We start from the raw sequence: 19,816 nt of genomic DNA on the forward strand, positions 1-19,816 counted from the left end.
AAATTATGATTTTTTAGTTTTAAAATGCTTACATCTTTAAATATAAATATTTTATTTAGAGTAATAAAAACAAAATCGCTTTAATGGAGGTTTAATTAAAGCAATTTTACTTTTATAAGTATTTAAGTGGAATTTTTAGTTTATTGTATATATTGATAAAAACATTGTAAATTAAGGTAATAAATATATACTTTTTCAAGTAATATATCAATCAAAAATTGTATGCTGTATTAAGTATTTTCAATATTTTTTATTAAATGTAATTTAATGAATAAAATAATTACATATAAATTTTGATTAAAAAAAATGACATGTATTATTGATTTAACTGTAATGTAAAATTAATATTGCTGTAATAAATAACAGCTACTATGAATGGGTATTTAATTAATTTATTATAATCAATTTCAAATTCAATTCTTCAATAAAACAACAGATATGAATTTCTAGTGAATTTCATCATCAATGATAAAAAACGTAAATAATTTTCTATTGGCTGCTAAAGTGCATAAACACAAATACAAAAGAAAAAAAATTATAAACATTCCTAAAATTTATGACAAATGAACAATGTTATCAAAATTATCTACTTATAAGTCTAACTGTACATAAAAGCATCAAAAATGGAATCAATATTTGTACAATTGAGTGCAAAAGTTATTTTTGTTACAGAAATTTCTGATATTTAGTCACAAAAATACTCTTATTGATTCCATCTATGAATTAAAATTTACAAAATCATTATATTTTGCATAGCTAATTTAAAAAAGTTCAGTGCAAAATAATATAAATTCCTAAAAAACTTTTATAATTTATTAGAAAATGTCTGCAAATATATAAAAATAATACATCACAGCTAACATACAGAACCCTGTAATCTATCATTAAGAGATCATATTTAAATAACATTCGATATGTGAATTTATTTCAAATTTCAGTTTTTATAACATAGCAAACCAAAATATATTAGTGTGGATTTGGAGGAAGGAGAAAGAATAAATTGAGATTTCTTTTCCTAATGATTATACCATCACTGTTATATACAATATATTTTTATATAGGCACTAAAACAAGAGATCCTTAATATTTTTCCATAAAGTTGAAACTTTTAATTTCATATTTTAAATTATTTACAAAACTATTCATTTAATTTCATGAAATTACAAATCAATAGAAATATAAATTTATTTATTTGCAAAATTTATAAATTCAAACAATAGCTTAATTATACTGAAATATCAGTTTTAAAATTTTATTTAATTATTAAATGTTAATGATCTTAACTATTTTAGAAAATGTAGAAAGATTAAATCTGATGATGAAATTGAAAATATTAATTTATATCATTTAATTTTCAAACTAAAGTATTTGAGCATGGATTTGAATGAAACAAGTTTCAACTTTATTTGAAAGTCAACCCAAACATTTAAAAACTCTCTGATTTTACAAGTGATGGTTGAGCTCTACAAGAATCTTGAGCTCCTACCAATCCCCTTCCCCCATCCACCCGAGACACAAAGGTGTCACTCACCTGTCCACTTTGTGTACTCTCGGGCAGGGGAAGAGGTTTGGCTACTCCAATGCGTACAACCCCTTTTGGTGCCCCCTTCAGAGCTTGTACAGCGGTATCTAGACTAGCATTCTCAAGATTGATGTCATTGACAAATAGCAGTCGGTCGCCAGGTATAAGACGTCCATCTTGCTGAGCTACACCACCTGGTACCAGACTTCGGATAACAATCACAGTTTCATTAGGGTTCATAGGATCCTGAAAATGTATTAATATTTCCAATTACTAATTTTAGAATTTATAAATTATATCATCATCATCATCAAAAATAGTTAATGTAAATGAGAAAGTTATCATAAATACAATTTATACATATATCAAAATCAATATTTTCATAATCATCTTACTATTTTTCATAAAATACATTTAATAGTATACTTGAATGTTATGTAAAATGTACAGTACATATAAAGAAATAAATATTACCTGCATTATTATTTCCTAAAAAGCCTAAATTATGTATTAATAATCAAATAATAAAGCCAAATGCATTATCAAGCAATAGCTTGGCTAATTAAATATAATTCTTTAATCTGTTAGTTTAATAAGCCAAGCTATTGCTTGATAATGCAATTGGCTTTATTATTTGATTATTAATACATAATTTAGGCTTTTTAGGAAATAATAATGCAGGTAATATTTATTTCTTTATATGTACTGTACATTTTACATAACATTCAAGTATACTATTAAATGTATTTTATGAAAAATAGTAAGATGATTATGAAAATATTGATTTTGATATATGTATAAATTGTATTTATGATAACTTTCTCATTTACATTAACTATTTTTGATGATGATGATGATATAATTTATAAATTCTAAAATTAGTAATTGGAAATATTAATACATTTTCAGGATCCTATGAACCCTNCTAATATAATACAATGCTAAAGCTATGATTAAGATAAATTCAGATTATGTATATACAGTACATACAGATTGAGAATCCTTTATTTGAAATTGAAAAACCTCTGAAATCGATAAGATTTTTTGAGTGCTGATGAGATGCTTCTCAAAACAGAAAATTCCAGAAATGGATGTTCCAGTGTTTTCCCCAGGGCCTTTGTGTCAGGTCCCTGTCCAGATGATTTTTCTGGCTGTCTGGTTGATAAATTTCATGAAAAGTTTGTGTGTACAAAAGTTGTGACTTCAGTGTTGTTCAATCCAAATTTTTAATGTATGTTTAGCAGAACACATTCAAACTTTACCGTAACGTAAATACATAGGGTGGACGTCACGCCGACAAATGTACAGTACATACACGAGGAGAATAACTCAACATAAAAAAATATAACATAAGAAATATTTACTGTAAAATATTTCTTAATGCCTTTTTTATGTTGAGTTATTCTCCTTGTGTATGTACAAAACTTAAAGGTTTCTGTTGGTGTATTACATAAGACACATTGCAAAGCTGTCCCATTTTATAGATATAAATATACAAATATTTCAAAAGTCCAAAACACTTCTAGAAAAGGCAGAACAATTTCACTTTAGGTTGTGATTTGAAACTTCCAATGTGGATCTTTGTCCTCTCAACCCCATCCCTTGCTGCAAAGGATAGGATTTGTATCCCAAAAAAGCCTTTAATTTTTAACTGAGAAAAAGATAGATTAACCTGACCTATGATCAAAAAACTGTTTTGATCAGGGTCACAGAATTTTTGCTTGGCACATTCAGGCTCTGGTTTAATTGAACCATTTTGTTCCACTGTAATTTCACTTTTGATTTCTGATCCCAAGTATTCAGATAAAGGATTCTCCACGTGTACCGCCACATGGGTTTCCCTCAAACATCTGTTTAGGAGCAAAAGAGGTCCTTACAGCATTGCATTATTCCAGTGCTGAAACCACTACTTAAATATCTATCCAGTAAAAAGATTAACTTCAGGTTTAGTGTCACATACCTTCTCATTTTCAGAGTGATATGCATCAGTGTCCCATAGAGTGGTTGTCTATGGGACACTAGATAGGACAACACAGCTGTATTACATGATTACCACCTTCCTCAAACATTATCCCTCTTTTTATAGTGTCAGTTAAAATCAAATGTATGAGGTAATTTTGATAAACTGAAGAGATATATAAAAAAGTTCAGTGAAATGGTGATATCAGGAATGCTTTGTACCATCTGTAATGCTATGCTCAACCATCTGCATCTTTGTATTGCTGCTGAAACAGTCATTTTGAACATGTTCTCTAACAAAATAAAGTTCATTTTTTTGTATTAATCTCTGCAATGTTGTTTTTATCCTTTACAGATAGAGATTATTTTTATGTTATGTTAAATTGTTGAATTGATTTCCTTTGGTTATTTTAGCATCGGACAAGAATGCAGTCCATCATTGCACATGTATGTACTTGTGCAATGATGATCCCTACACAGATGTTTAAGTGAACATACTATATATTGACTTGATATAACATAGACCTTGGGATCCAAAAAATTGAATTATGTTGTGCATGAGGATGTATTATAAGAAGGAACCTTTTCTCTTTTTTGAAAATAAGCCATGTCACATGATAGCCACTGTTTATCAACTCACTATTCACCCTAATCATAACTGACATTCCTGACATTCCCTGATGTCCATTTTTGTTTTCTAGTTTTTCTCTCTATCAAGACTTTCAAGGATTAAGCTGTTTACATTGTATCAAGTACAAAATGTCAAAATGGCCAGCAAAATATTGCAAATCGAAGCAACTGATTTTTAACTGTGTATTACACGCACTATCAATTTAGGCTCAGTAACCTAACTGTAGACTACAGAGTTAAACTAGTAGACTACAGATGAAATAAAAGCAGCAGCAAGATCTGTATTCTAAATGATGAAACAGGACCCATAGATTGCCACATTCTACTGAAGTGCATTATATCTAATTACTAGTGTATATAAGCAAATTGAGATTTATTTATAAACTTACAATAAATAGATTTTTAGAAATTATTTAGCTATTTATATAATTATTAATATAAACATATAAATTTAATTCAAATTATGAATGACTTTTAGTTTAATCAATGTCACATAAATGAAGACATTATATATAATCAGTTTTGAAATTTTATTTTTTAATTACTCTTTCAAAAAGTAATACTCAATGAAAGAATTTTACATTTTTAAAAATCAAAACAATGTCCATGTTTTTAATTTTAAAAATATTTNCGCAGAAAGAAACATTTCAGAATCGAAAATGAGATCTTCCCAGTTATATTTTTAAAAAGCAGAGCTTTAAATCTTGCAACTCACGTTTTTTTTTTTTAGCTGTCAGAATTTTTCATTGAGCTACTCGGACTTCAGTAGCTAATATTGAAAAATTGATCGCGGGCCACATAAATTCATTAGACGGCCGGATCTGGCCCGCGGGCTGTATGTTGGCCATGCCTGGTATAGACCAATGGTTCTTAACCAGTGTTCCACGAAAGAAAAGATTTTAAAGTTTTTATTCAAATTTATTCCCATTGCTATATTCATGTTCCATGTTTCTATTTTATTCAATATATTAAAGTTTATTAGTTTATTGCTTCATTGTTTCCAGAAAATAGTAAACATGGAATTGCTTATCAATTTTTGAATGTATTTATGCCAATGCTCCATGCAATAAAAAGTATATGAATGGTGTTCTATGGCCTCAAAGGTTGAGAACCACTGGTATAGGCAATAGATAAAAATGATTTGAAATTAAATTGAAATTCTACAGATTTAATGAAATTTTCCATGCAAGTTGAAAATTATATATATATATAACCAGTGGCATAGCGTGGGTGTCAGCCGCCCGGAGCAGAGGATAATTTCACTGTCCCCTTATTTAAGTATCTCAATTTAAAAGACTAAAATTCAGTTTTGTCACAGAATAAGTAATGAAAAATTCTGTGCTCATTTCAATCGGTCCAAATCATAGGTGCAACAAAAATATGAAATAAAATTTTACAAGATATTATTATTATTATTTATTGTGAAATTTTGCTGCCTCTGCCACCCCATTACACTAAGCCACTGTATAAAACCAACCCTAAACATTATAATAATCAAATTCCTAGAAAATAAATTATTTCAGACTATAACTATTAATTGACTGACTATTAATAAAGTTCTTAAAGTATTTTGGTTTAAAAGTAGATGATCACGTCACAATCTAATTATCAGTATTAGTACAAGATGAACTTTTGAACTAAATATAATAATTTAGAATATTCTGAAAAAAAAATTTTTTTTCAGAATATTCTAATCTTACTCTAACCTAACCTATTCTAACCTTCAGAATATTTTAACTGTAATTTCTGTTTACTATGCAAATTTAGATCAAATTATTTTGTACTGATAATTAATACATCGCCATGATATGGCAAGAAATAATCCACTATCTAGAGATTTGATTGCAATTAGATATACTACAATATTTTGTAACTAATTGTATAATTTTTTCAATATATTAAAGATAAACATTTAATTTTTAATACTTATTAATTTTTAATTTAAAAACTTTAATTTTAAATACTTTCTAATTACAAAAAAATAATCAAATATACTGTTTCATATACAAAATATTTGTATTTTAAATTTTTCAATGGAAATAAACTAAATTATTTAACATTTTAACATATTCACTGCCAGTGATATCATCACATAGCCTGCACTGTAATACCACATCTGTAATAGCTTCTCACAAGTATCCTAAAAGTTTGCTGAGATTTTTTTTGGGAAAACTTTATTATGTATTTTAAGAAAAAACTTTTTTAATTGCTTACTGTTCATTTCTAAGAATATATCTTATTTTACTTAATTTCTTTGATGTTTTTAACATTCACTTAATATCTATGTAGTTAACAATTATCCAATATAATCATATCAGTTGTGATATAGATAAGAAGTAAACAAAAATATTAAAAAATTTTTTCTAAATACACAGCTAGAAACATTGCTTCTTAATGAGGCAGTGAACATGTTAATAATTAACCTTTACAGAATCAAACATTATTATGTTATTCCATATTATATTTTGACAGAAAATCTTACAATTCACTTTCTTTTCCAAGTTAGAGATTAAATATAAACAAAATTGTAGATAATTACAATTCTCAGAAAATGCAATTTGCCAAAAGTTAAAAAAATTCAGCAATCTGTTTAATTTTCCCAGCAAAAAATTTAAAAATGTGTATGGTGCCATATGTTATAATAATTTATAACACTTTATATATTATTAATTGCTAAAAATGGCAAAAAGCTTAATTTTGAGGGTACAGATAACTTTTATAAAAATTATAAATGCTAACTAATAACAAGTAAAATCTTCATTAAATCCAACCCTACTCAAGATATGACACATGACCTCTCTCTCTCTCTCTCCTCTCCCTTGGCCTTTAACTACCAAACTTTAAAAGTATTAATCTCCTAAATACACAAACCTTCCAGCAAAATTTCAGAAATTTTCAACAAAACATACATTAATTATTAAGCTTTAAAGTGGGTGAACAAAATTGTGCACTACTACCACACACAACCATAAATGCAGAAAAAACTCCCTAAATTCTTTTGCATTTTTTGACATGTCAAGGTTTCAAGTCCAAAAATGTAAAAATTTTGGGAGTCATTTTTTTTGATCAATTGCCATACTTTTTCTGTTATATGACAGCCAGGAAAGTAAAAATTTAAAATCAAAAAGTTTTAACTATTTATTTCATTAAATAACTTTTCAAAATTTATATTTTTCTATTGTATCAAATTATCAGATATGTAAACAAACATCACACAATAAAATCCAATATTAAGAACAATTATTTATATAAAGATGTTCAAACTTTTCAAAAATTGAAATTGTGTAAAATCAATAACATCTCTCAAACTTATCAAATGATATTTACTTTTAATCATTTAAACAAAATTAAAATTCAGGAAATATTTTTAATAAAAAGAAAATGAATAATGAATTCACTAGATTAAAGTTTAGTTTTAATTTGTGTACATTCCAGATTTTGGAGACTTGTGAATTCACCAAATTTGTGAATTGTGAAACCAAATTTGTAACAAATTTTGTTATAATTTTATACATTGTCCAGCAATTCTACAGCTTCAAATTTAATTTTGTACAATTCTTTCCAACATCTAATTATGAAAGTTTGTTGAAACTCTTGATGATGAAAAGTTTGATATTATTAGAACAAAAAAGCAAAAAGCATTTTTATCTCAAGTTGACAGTAAATCTTACTAAACAGAATTTTGCTGAAAATTATATTACATAATAAACATCCAAATGAAGTAAGTTAAACACAAATTATTTTAAAACATTTTATTTGAAGTGATGTCAATTTGATAAATTGAAGAAAAAGAAATACAAGTCAATTAAATTACTTTTTACAGAATTCAAAGGTAAAATTATTTATAAAAATATTTTGATCTTAAATCATAGCAACTATTATATTCATATTTTTATAAATAAAATATAAGATGGCATAATTCCATTCCATTGAACAGTATTGAGGATCAAGTACACAATTTTAATTTTATAGTAAACTAAACATAAATAAAAAATTAAGTCAACACATACCTGAACCAGTTACTGGTGTTAAAAAGATGATGAATAAAAATTGTGAACATTTTCAAACCTTACTAGTTCTCTTTTTATTCGTCTTTTCTCCAACACTGGTAACTGGTTCTCCAACACTGGTAACTGGTAACTGGTTCAGGTATTGTTCATGTTGATTTCGTCCCAGTGTTTTGTGAATGTAGAAGTTTAAAAAATTAAGTTTATAGAATTACAATTAAATTATGAATTATTTTATATAAACATGCAAGAGTAAAAACACCTTGAAATTATAAAATGTGGCTATTAATTATCCTAGATTTTACAAAGATAACATAAACTAACAAGCAATTATTTTATTGTAACATCATCACAATGCCATACTGCAATTTTTAATCATATTTTTAATTTATTTAATTTAAAAATATATGCTCTCCAAATAAAATTAGTACTGTGGTGTCTTGTCCCTGTACATCATACTTTTCCTTTAACAATAGAGTTGTGCCAGTGTTGGATTAACTGCTTTCAGGGGAAGTTTTGAATTGAAATAACACAACTTCCAATCTATATTGGAAGTTCACGTATAATTAATCCGGGTCTCCTGCCCCTAAGGTTTCCATATCTGGTCTCATCTTTCATCTATCTAACTCCATTATCCAGATTAAGGAAAGACAGATGGACTGAATAGGTCTACAATTTTTTCAAATTGTAAAATTCTTTTTGTAAAATTATCCAAAACACACATCTTTTAATTGAATATTACATATTTACATGTAATACAATTATAATGCTGCTATTAGTATAAGATTTAATTTCATTACATTATTTTTTATAGTTATATTTCTAAACATTATTTAATTACTTCTTTTAGGAAATATGTCCAAATACTATTCAAATTAAAAACATTACATTCATTAATTACTTTAAAATAATATATTGAGCAGATAAACACAAAAGTGTTTCATAATTATAAAATTAAGACAAATCTGTTAAAATGCTGAAATAATTTTTATTTTTATGATAGAAGAAACTGAATAGCTAGGTAATGAAAGCAAAATTTTAATTTTTCAAAATACAGTAGAGCATTGATTATCAAAATATCAATCAACCATAACATCAAGTAACCAAAAGCTTTCCAGCTGGCAACTTTAAATTTCCACTGGTGCTGTGCACTGCAATCTCTGACTATGTCTTGGGCTACTCCAATAATATTTTTATTGATGTGTGTGTTTTAGCTGGTAGCACTGGCATGACCATGAGTGGGTACTTAAGGATGTGCCAGGATTTGAAAGAATTTCAACATGGGATAGGTTGATATATTTTTTGTACATAATCGGTTATCCGAAAAATCGATTTTCTGAACAACCCCAGTCCCCAATTGATTTGGATAATTGATGCTCTACTGTATTTTTAAAAATACAGTTAAAGTAAAAATGTCTGTCACAAATTTATTACATTTGATCTTTGATAATTAAATTTATCGTTAATTTATGTAAGAGAATAAGAGAAATCATTAAAGCAAAAAAGAAGTAATTAATTTCAAGAAAATTGATGATACAACTTCATAACACCACAAGTATATGAATATAAGATCGTGCTTCAAATGCTAAAAATACTGACTCCCGCAATTTGTATATCAAGTTTTTAATAAATAAACACACAAAATAAAATTAAACAATTTTAAATGCTAATAATTTAAGGAGTCTTCAATTCTCTATGTTGTGAGCTGGAATTTACATATATTAAATTATATACTATACATTTTTATTTCAGATAAAATGATTTTTGAGACCAACTGTCTTAGCATCAGATTTCTAAAGTATACTCATTGGAGCATATATATTTCTGAAGTAACTGCATATTATAAAAAGTTTTATCACTTTTTATTTCAGATAAAAATAGTACAACTCCTTAAATTATTAGAATTTAAAATTGTTTAATTTTAACATGAAGATAAGTGAATAACATGAAATGTATTTTATAATGTTTCCTTTATTATTTTTTTATATTTGAAATTAATATATGTTGTACATTCTTATGCAAATTTGTTTTATAATTACAGTAGAGCATTGATTATCCAAATGTCGATCAACCAAAACGTTGGTTAACTGAAAAGTGTTCCAGTTGGACTGTGTTGTGCTGAATCGAACGTTTTTAATACTAGATTAACTTCTAAAGTATAATTTTTTTTTACTTTTTTTTTCAATATATTTATATTGTTTGTACAAAATAAAGAAATAATTTTTAATAATACAATAGCCATGATTATTATTATTATAAAAATTTTCATTAGGCTTAACATCGACGAAAATTCAATGCAAAGCGACACGCAACGAAGAAAAATTTAAACAAGAAATATATTAATATACTTTTATTGGGATATACTATATTAATAATGTATTTTTTGTACATAATCGGTTATCCGAAAAATCAATTTTCCGAACAACCCCAGTCCCCAATTGATTCGAATAATCAACACTCTACTGTATATTTATTTTGGCTTAATAAAACAATATTAATTATCAAAATATCTAAAAAATTTCTTTGAATGTTAAATTATATAATCATTATATTAATTATTTAATACTGTTCAACAACTAAAAAGAAAGAAAGGAAATCATTTTTACATGCAGTTTTAGATATCAAACTAAAATCACACACAAAAATCATTATCACCACCAATATAAATGCAAATTGCTTCTTTCAATGTGTCAATCTATACATCATTTTTGCCATATCATATTAGTCAGAATATGTAACATTTACCATAAAATATAAAAGTTATTACGTATTCTGATCATTACAAATTTTGTTCATTTTTCTTCACTTCCCTGAGCCTGTTACCAGCGCGTAATGTGTATAAGAAATATAGAATCATTCCTAACCTAGTTGACCTGAGGAAGAACTGCGAGATAGTTCAAAAACATTTGTCACCTGCTGTATATTTCTTATACGTGTTACGCACCTGTAACAGGTTCAGGAAAGTGAGGATTTTACTCCGGTGCTGAAGTTAGAGTGAATTTTGTTTATTTTCATGGTTATTTGAATTTTAACATAAACATTCCATGTTATTACTATTATAATTTGTCATGTAAGCTAACATGATGACTAGCATATATCATAATTTCAGATAAAATTTAAAGAACAAAATAATGTTTATAGTTTCATTATTTTATTCTATCTTATTGTAATTCCAATATGAATTTTACATAAAATTTGGCTTCACATGTAAGCACAGTATAGGTTCTCTTTATTCAAATCTTAAATTTTGTAATTGTATTCTAATTCTCATTCTATTCTTGTAGCAACTGAAAGATCTGTCAATCTAGATTGAAAGCATTTTTGTCATCAAACTGATTTTCTGGAATTAAGAGAAATGGTTCCTTTTTCTTAAATATGACATTTTTCACTTCATCCCGAATTTGACTATTTATAATGACAATGTTCATTCTGTATTTATTTTATATGACATTTAAAGTAATTAAAATGTTACTTTTATTAGTAAAATAATTAAACTTGATTTAAAATACTAACCTGGTAATCCAATATACTGAATCCAAGACCCCTGTCGCCCTTGACTAGTTCAATTATCTGGGGCTCACTACTCCACATGGCTAAACCAGTTAAGGGTTCTAGAGATCGAGACTTTAATTTATTATATGGCAATTCAGGAGATGTAGATGCAACTACCGCAAGTGATCCATCAGATTTTGCTTTGACTAGTCGATCCGAAATTGGAGTAAGTGAAGTTAAACTACCTCCATAATTGTCAGTTAATCCATCTCTACCATTTAGTTCAGGCATTGAAGTAGCATCAAAATCAGAACTGTGGAATGTTGGATAAGCTATTGTAGGATTAATTACTGTTGAGGACGGAGGTTGTCTATTTCCTGGATGAAGACTTCTGGCACATACCATACGAACATAAATGGGCAATTCTTTAAGTACAGAAACAACTTCAATATGATTTAGACCTAATAATTTTTTTCCATTTGCCTAAGTAAAAAAAATTAATCATCAATGACTAATTATTATTAATTAAAATCACATATCATATCAATCAGTAGGTTTAACTTAAATATATATTCAAATAATTTTATGCTGAAATAATAAAACTCCAATTATCAAGATTCTGATTATCCAGATTGCTCTCCAACTCTGTTAAAAATAAATAGGCATATGTGTATGTATTGTATATGAATAAAGTATGTTTTTTACTAAATGTAGGAAATAAAGTATCATCATTTGTAGGTAATATACATTTCCGTTTTTTAATATTTTATTGGTATGCAATTAAAATAAAAAAATTGTAGACCTATAATTTCCCCCCATGGATAGTCTGACAGTCTTAATCTTAAGAACAGAGTTAGATAGATGAAAGACAAAACCAGATATGAAAACTAGTGTTGCAACGAATAGTATATTCAGCCAAACTATTCGGCTTGATTAATGCACGTACGAAAATTGGCGCGCAAACCGCATTATGGCAAGGACCCTGCTCTCCATTGGCCCGCTGTCACTACGCTTCGCCAATCGCATTAATTCTTGACAGTTGTAGGGGACAGACAAGAGCATCATGGCAGTATGCGATAAATGATGATATCAAATGTGAATAACAATGAAATGACCTACACGTGTAAATAACGGAAAAAGAACAGAGAAAGACCGCGAAGTGAAAATGTAAAAATAAGTATGAAATTGAGTTGATAACATAATCGAACAAGTCGAAGCAGTTTATTGGCGCAAAATTTGTGGCCGTCAATGCCAAACAATTGTTGTTATAGACTTCGGAAAGCTAAATGCTTGTAATGAAAGTCACTTAGCATGCATGGGTGAATGGGATCGTTCGGGCTATCAAGCTGTCTCGAATCTGTGAAATCATAACTGTGACATATACCGACGTCCTATCTGTCTCTTTTCTCCGTTATCACTAGGCTACGAGTCACGTAATTATAAAATGGAAAAACTATGACTGAAAAGTGACGAATCAAAAGTAATGTAAGCACGTATTATGATGTATTCATAGGCATACATGGACTAGAGAGATAGAGGAAAGAGAAAGGAAAGAGCAAAGACGAGCGCTTAAAAAGGATAGGCAGGGTCAGACCCTCAGATGTGTGCGAAGATTCTTGAACAAATAGGTGTGTATGTGTGCTGATATTTCTAATTATAAATTGTAAATACATGTGACTAATATTATTATTTTTTTATTTTGTGCATGTTATAAGTTATAAATAAATATAAACAAACAACACTAACCCGATAACATTAAATATAAATACCAAAATGATTAATTTACTGTGTTTTTGTTATTTCTTACTCCTGTTTTTAGGTNACTAAGTTGCTTTTCTGACCTTGACTTGTGTGTAAAGAATTTAAATGAGTAAAAGAAAAAAAAAGGACTTCATGCTAAAAACTAAAGAACTATCATTTGAAAACTTGCAGTATAATGAGTTACCCTCCTTTATAATTATAAGCCATCTCACTTCTATTTTCATTTTCTTTTTGCTCTCTTTTTTTTTTCGTTTTCTATTTGGGATTATTTCATTTAAGTGTAAGTGTATTTATAAGTTCTTTTGTTAGTTCAGTACCTTATATGTTTATATCTAGTCTTTAATACATATTCTTAATGTAGAATCCACAGGTTTCTATTAGCTTTGGCAAAAATACATAATCTATAGTATTACCTATTGTAATTAGTTCATAGAATTTATTCAGAACATCTCAAAAATTGATTTATAAAAATTTTAAATAGATATATCATACTTTAAAATGTATATAAATTACCTACATATATTTAACATTTGTTTTTAGAATGTATAAAAAAAAATAGTTTTTCTTTTATACTTAAATTATTTGTAACATGCTGTAGATTTTTTTGGACTATTTCATACTTCTAAAAATGAGCTTGGGTTTTTTGAATATTTAAAAAATTCACTCCAATAAAGCATAATTTTCTTATATTTTGTGTTCTAATTGGAGATTTGAGAATTTATAAACATAAAACTGTAAAAATTCCTCAGACTGTAAACTGGATAATGATCATAATGTCTCAATAAACCTCACCATCAACTCAACAGAACAGCAGCAAAACTCTTCAAATGTTTTCAGCCTATTCCAAGGCCTTTTTCAAGAAACCAAAGAGTTTGAAAAAGGAATGCTTGGAATGTGCACTTCAAAATTTGGACATATGGAATTCACATTTGAATGCAATTATGTCTTCCAAATTGCAAATGCCCATTGAATGCATGATGGTTTCACAGCAACTCATCATACCAAGCTTTTGAAGTGCATGTTCCAAGCATTCCATTTTTGAATTCTTTGGTTTCCTGAAGATGATGACCTTTGGTGTAGTCAAAAACATTTGAAGAGCTTTGCTGAGTTGACAGTGAGATTTATTGAAACATTTTATAAAACAACTGTTTATTTTACACATTTAAATATATTTCATATTTTTTTTATTTATTCCTCATATCACAAAAATAAACTATTAAGAAGAAAAGCACTAAGCATAAGTAAGTTATTAGTACTATCATAAAAGGAAAAATTCATTTAAAATAAAACATGCTAAAACTTAAAATCTATTCTTTTTGAAATGTTTAAGAACTATTGTTATGCAACTAAAGTTTCAAAATGTAAAACCTATTGCTACACATTTTAGATTGATACATTAAATAACTAAAATCAGTTCTCAATTTAGAGAATTCAGGATATAATTTTTATATTAATTAAACTGAAGATCAAGTGAATAAAAGTAACTTTTATCAATGGACTTTGTCTTCAGTTTTAATTAATATAAAAATTACTATCCAGAATCTTATAAATTGAAAACACCCTACAAGAATTCATGACCAAGGGACAGTTTGAAATCTACATATTACCAGCATTTCTCTCAATGTATATAAGTTCAAGCAATAGTATGGCTTCAAAGCATAGATGGAAAGCAAAGAGACATCTGTCTGGTTTCTGCTCTGAATTTTAAAGTGTTTTATTTTTTAATCAGTTATTTGTTCATGTTTTAAGATAATTTTTTAGTAACCAAGTATGTAAAAGGAAAGGTGAGGCCATTATGGTATGTATTCTGGAGTATAGAATAGAATAAAAGGTGACTTCTTTGAACAGACTATTTTCAATTTTAATTAATAAAATTGGTTCTTTTATACTTTTTTATTAAAAATGTTTCTTTTTGTATTAGAGCATTAAATCTACAATGGTATAAAGTTATCAATTTGTAGACCACTTAAACCACTTAAATCACATATGAACTGCAGATTACTTATGCCATTACCTACTTCTCATCCTATAAATATCATCTTTGATAATATTTATAGGATGTCCAAAATATTTTGTCTATCCAATAACCTAATGTAAGAAATATGTGATGATGAAAATGGTAAAACAGTATAGAATTGCAGTTTGGAAGAAATGACTAGGCCAGTCTACAGACCATGTGGGCTCATTCTCACAGACCTTACTTTGAAAATCACTGATCTATAGCTCTGTTTTCTTTCCTTCTTGAATATTAAATATAAATCTAAATGCTGCAATTCTAAAATTATTTACTAAGATAAAGTAAAAGTGAAAGTTACTAAATGTTAAAAACTCACTTCTAAAAGTTCATCTCCACTCTGAAGTTTTCCATTAATTCCTACTGGTCCATCACCTAAAATTGATCGAATATAATGATGTGGACATACTTCTTTACCATCTATCACATCTACAGTTCCTTCTAAACTGATTCCTAAACCTCCACCTTCACGAAACTTTGTCAGCTGTGCTACCTACAAATAAATCAACATATAAAAATGAAATATCAAGAGTTTCAAAAAATATTGAAGATAAATTTATAATTATTCAAAAATAAATTATCTGGATTATCAGATAAAACTAATTATCTTAAAATATATTGAGTAAACCTGCTGTAATAAATTTGGACAACACATTTTAAGAAATTATATTTTTATTAAATCCTAACTATTCCAATTTACAGAATATGAACATGTTGGGTCATCATCATACACCAAATAATCAGAAAGTAATGGAGCTTAAAGTTAATGATTTTCCAATCAATGAAATTAAAAAGGTATACATTTTTGCATTATCAGTTAGTTTATAAAGTGGTTCAACAAACTTTAAAACAGTAAATGGAATCAAATTTCTTAAATATATTTAATATTTTATAAAATTACTTATGACAAACTTATTTTATAACTTACTTATGCTTCTTTTATGTTTACTTAAAATATTAAAATCACATAATAGACAATAAAACCTAATTTTTAAAAATGATTTTTCTGTTACTGAAACCAAAACTGGCAGAAAACACCATCACATAACAATTTGAAATTTTTGTTCATCGGTTGTAAATTGCACAAGTCAGTTAAAAGTATCAAAGTATCATGTCCAAAAGTGCAAATTGTCTAAAACAGGAATGTCAAAAAGTCACTAATTTCTATATATTAATATTTTCAGTTTACAAGAACCAATAAATTCTGCTTTTAATCAATAATTTTTATAAACTAATTTTATTAACTTATTTAAAAATGAATAAATGTTTGAAAGAAAAATATTCCATTTAATTTTGTAATACAAGAAAATAAAACTTGGTTTAATAAAGAAATATTTTTAGAATGTATTCATAAATTGTAATTTTGAGGAATTTCAAATGTATTCTTAAATATTTTTCACTTTTCATTTTCCATTATGTAGTAGTATTGTGGCTACTTATAGCTATTTTATAATTATACTAGGGGGCTTTTGTCCTCTAGCCATTGCAGGTTTCTTTACTCACCTTGTCCACTTGTTCTTAATACAGATTATTCATAACAAAAATCTTATGATTATTTATTTATGATTTCTCTGTTTTTTTATGACAGAAAAAAGTTTCATAATGCTTTTAATCTAAATATTTTATAAAGAATAGATATAACAATTATGTGAAATTAGTAATTTCTTTTAAGCCTAATAATGCCATTTTCTTCTTTTTTGCTTCCTTTTTTTTATTTCCTTCCTTTTTCTAATTCACTCATTTCTGATCTTAGAGCTGGATCTTATTAAGTGAGCTTGAATGAATTATATGAATGAGAAACAGTTTATGATTTATGTGCATTGTCATTAATTAGATGATGTATAAATCAACAAAAATAATGTGGGAAGAGGACATTTTTGTCTTGTGCCCAGTGTAGAGTAAGGAATCTGAACTGTGACCAACTAAGTTGCTTTTCTGACCTTGACTTGTGTGTAAAGAATTTAAATGAGTAAAAGAAAAAAAAAGGACTTCATGCTAAAAACTAAAGAACTATCATTTGAAAACTTGCAGTATAATGAGTTACCCTCCTTTATAATTATAAGCCATCTCACTTCTATTTTCATTTTCTTTTTGCTCTCTTTTTTTTTTCGTTTTCTATTTGGGATTATTTCATTTAAGTGTAAGTGTATTTATAAGTTCTTTTGTTAGTTCAGTACCTTATATGTTTATATCTAGTCTTTAATACATATTCTTAATGTAGAATCCACAGGTTTCTATTAGCTTTGGCAAAAATACATAATCTATAGTATTACCTATTGTAATTAGTTCATAGAATTTATTCAGAACATCTCAAAAATTGATTTATAAAAATTTTAAATAGATATATCATACTTTAAAATGTATATAAATTATTAATAATGATATTAATTTATTTTTAAATTTTTTGTATATTTTTATTTTAACATATGGATTCATAAAAATCACATTTACTGTCTCTAATTAACATACATATTTCACTTATATATATTAATTTAGGTTTGGTTTGGTTTGGTTTGTTGCCTTTTAATAGTGCAAAGGCTTCTTGGGCCAAGCTGCACCAACCATATGGTGGATTGTTAAAATTAGTATAAAAAGAAAAAGGTGCTTGTAAACTAGTTCAAAAATAGAATAAAAATACTAAAAGTTTTATAAAACCATTCAACAAAATCAGTAAAAATAGATGTGTAAAACAAAGTATATGTTAATTTAAAAACAAGAGAATAAAATTTTATTAATAAAACTTTAGATACAATAAAATGTAGCAAAGAATTAAATTTAATTTTTTTAATTTGAGCAACTTGTTAAAAAAATTATAATAATCTTTATAATAATGTTTTATGTAATTTCAATATATTCATAATAATAAAATATACATGAAACATATACAGTATACCCCCTATAACGAGGTAGATACGTTCCACTTTATACGAATTTCGCGTTGTAGGAATCCTTAAATACATGAGCCAATCACAGCCCGACACGTGTGAAGTTTACGGACTATGGCTGTTTGAAAGATTTTCTTCCATAAAATTAATCGATTCTATACTAATTCGACTCAACATTTCCAAAATACGTATAATTTTTTGGGAATAATCCGTATAAACTATGCTATGAACAAAAAAATTGTAGGATTACTTACCAAGTGTGCACCGTTCGACGACGTCATTGCTTAAGCTTGTTTTGGTCGCGGAGCAGCGCACCAAACGGCGGCCACAATTTCTGATAAGTTATTTTTCTGCGAAAAATTCGTTGAACTTTGGAGACATCATTAATAGAAATAATTTTTATGGCTGATGAATAAGAAATGTTTCTTTCACAAGAAATGTATAAAATTATAGTGCTGTATTAGACTTACGGTACCTAATTTACATACTGTACAGACGATAGTAAACTCAACTTACTGGCCTAAACTCTCCGTAGCGTGTAAGTAGTTCGGCTTCTTGTCTACTATTGGTCCAGATTAGACCAATCCTGTCATGAAACAAGTTGGCAATGACGTTTTACCACATTTTACACGGCCCTTTTAGCATCTTTATATAAATACCGTCACAATTTTTTTTCCACGTTATAGGAATCTGCATTATAGGGGGGGGTCTACTGTATACCAAAGTTGCATTAATTAAAGCACCAGAAGAAAACAAAAACCTATGTGCATGTTTTTACATAATTCACCATATTTAAGAATAATGAAAAGAAACAAATGAAAAGATGAGCACAAGTGATCTCTCTCATTCTGGTGGTTAAACTGACTTAACAGTGCCATATTTTCATATATTAAATGTACTGTCTCTAAACAGAATTAGATTACTAAAATTCCAATTAAGTATTGGTGGAAACAAATATAACAGCAAAATTTAAAAACTAACTAACTTTACTGTACAATATAATAATAATAAAAAGTTTATACCACTTGTACTCAGCCTCTCAATTCTATTAAAATACAGAGAGATAACATCTCTGTTTTTGTTTGGATACAGAAAAATAATATCTAAGCATATATATCTGCATCTAGAGCAATGCCACTCAGTATTCTTTTCTCATTATACCCAAAGTTGGAAAATTAGCTAAAAACATTTAAATATACATATTTTCTTTCTTCTGGTACTTCAGTCAAGATAGTTTATATAAATATATTTTAGGCTTTTAAATAACTATTTGTAATATACATGAAACTTTCCAAATTTATGCCCATATAAAATAGTGCATGAATAAAGATAAGAACTTACTACTATTTCATAGGCTGGCCCCATAATTTTTTCCCATTTATTCTTAATGGCTTTTTCTGTTTTTGGATCAAGAGGACCTGCTGAAAATAAAAATCATCATCAACATAAATATATTTCAAAATTATATATTCAAGATTAAAATTTTTATGAATTTAATATTTTATTGTCAACATATAATTTTAGTTTCCTTACAGTCTAAATACAT

General features: G+C 27.2%; 1 protein-coding gene across 1 annotated transcript; it reads right to left on the minus strand.

Moving 5' to 3' along the window:
* Nucleotides 1-1,426: 1,426 nt before the first annotated feature.
* Nucleotides 1,427-19,816, minus strand: LOC111638792 (patj homolog). Its single transcript, XM_023384548.1, has 6 exons — nucleotides 19,804-19,816; nucleotides 19,612-19,691; nucleotides 15,705-15,878; nucleotides 15,545-15,611; nucleotides 11,632-12,071; nucleotides 1,427-1,768 (listed from the first exon to the last, which is right to left on the minus strand). Exons 1-6 carry the CDS (start codon nucleotides 19,814-19,816, stop codon nucleotides 1,427-1,429), a joined length of 1,116 nt encoding a protein of 371 aa, XP_023240316.1.

The sequence above is a fragment of the Centruroides sculpturatus genome, unplaced genomic scaffold (genome assembly GCF_000671375.1).
Source record: "Centruroides sculpturatus isolate CEXI.00-Female unplaced genomic scaffold, Cexi_2.0 scaffold1191, whole genome shotgun sequence".
Taxonomy (NCBI): Eukaryota; Metazoa; Arthropoda; class Arachnida; order Scorpiones; family Buthidae; genus Centruroides; species Centruroides sculpturatus.

Bases quoted from the DNA above. Each gene is read 5' to 3' on its own strand.
- LOC111638792 (XM_023384548.1), bottom strand. The intron at 15,879-19,611 runs GTAAGTTCTTAT...ATTTATTTGTAG, and splicing joins GGCCAGCCTATGAAATAGTA to GTAGCACAGCTGACAAAGTT. The intron at 1,769-11,631 runs GTTAGTATTTTA...ATACATTTTCAG, and splicing joins TCAGTATATTGGATTACCAG to GATCCTATGAACCCTAATGA.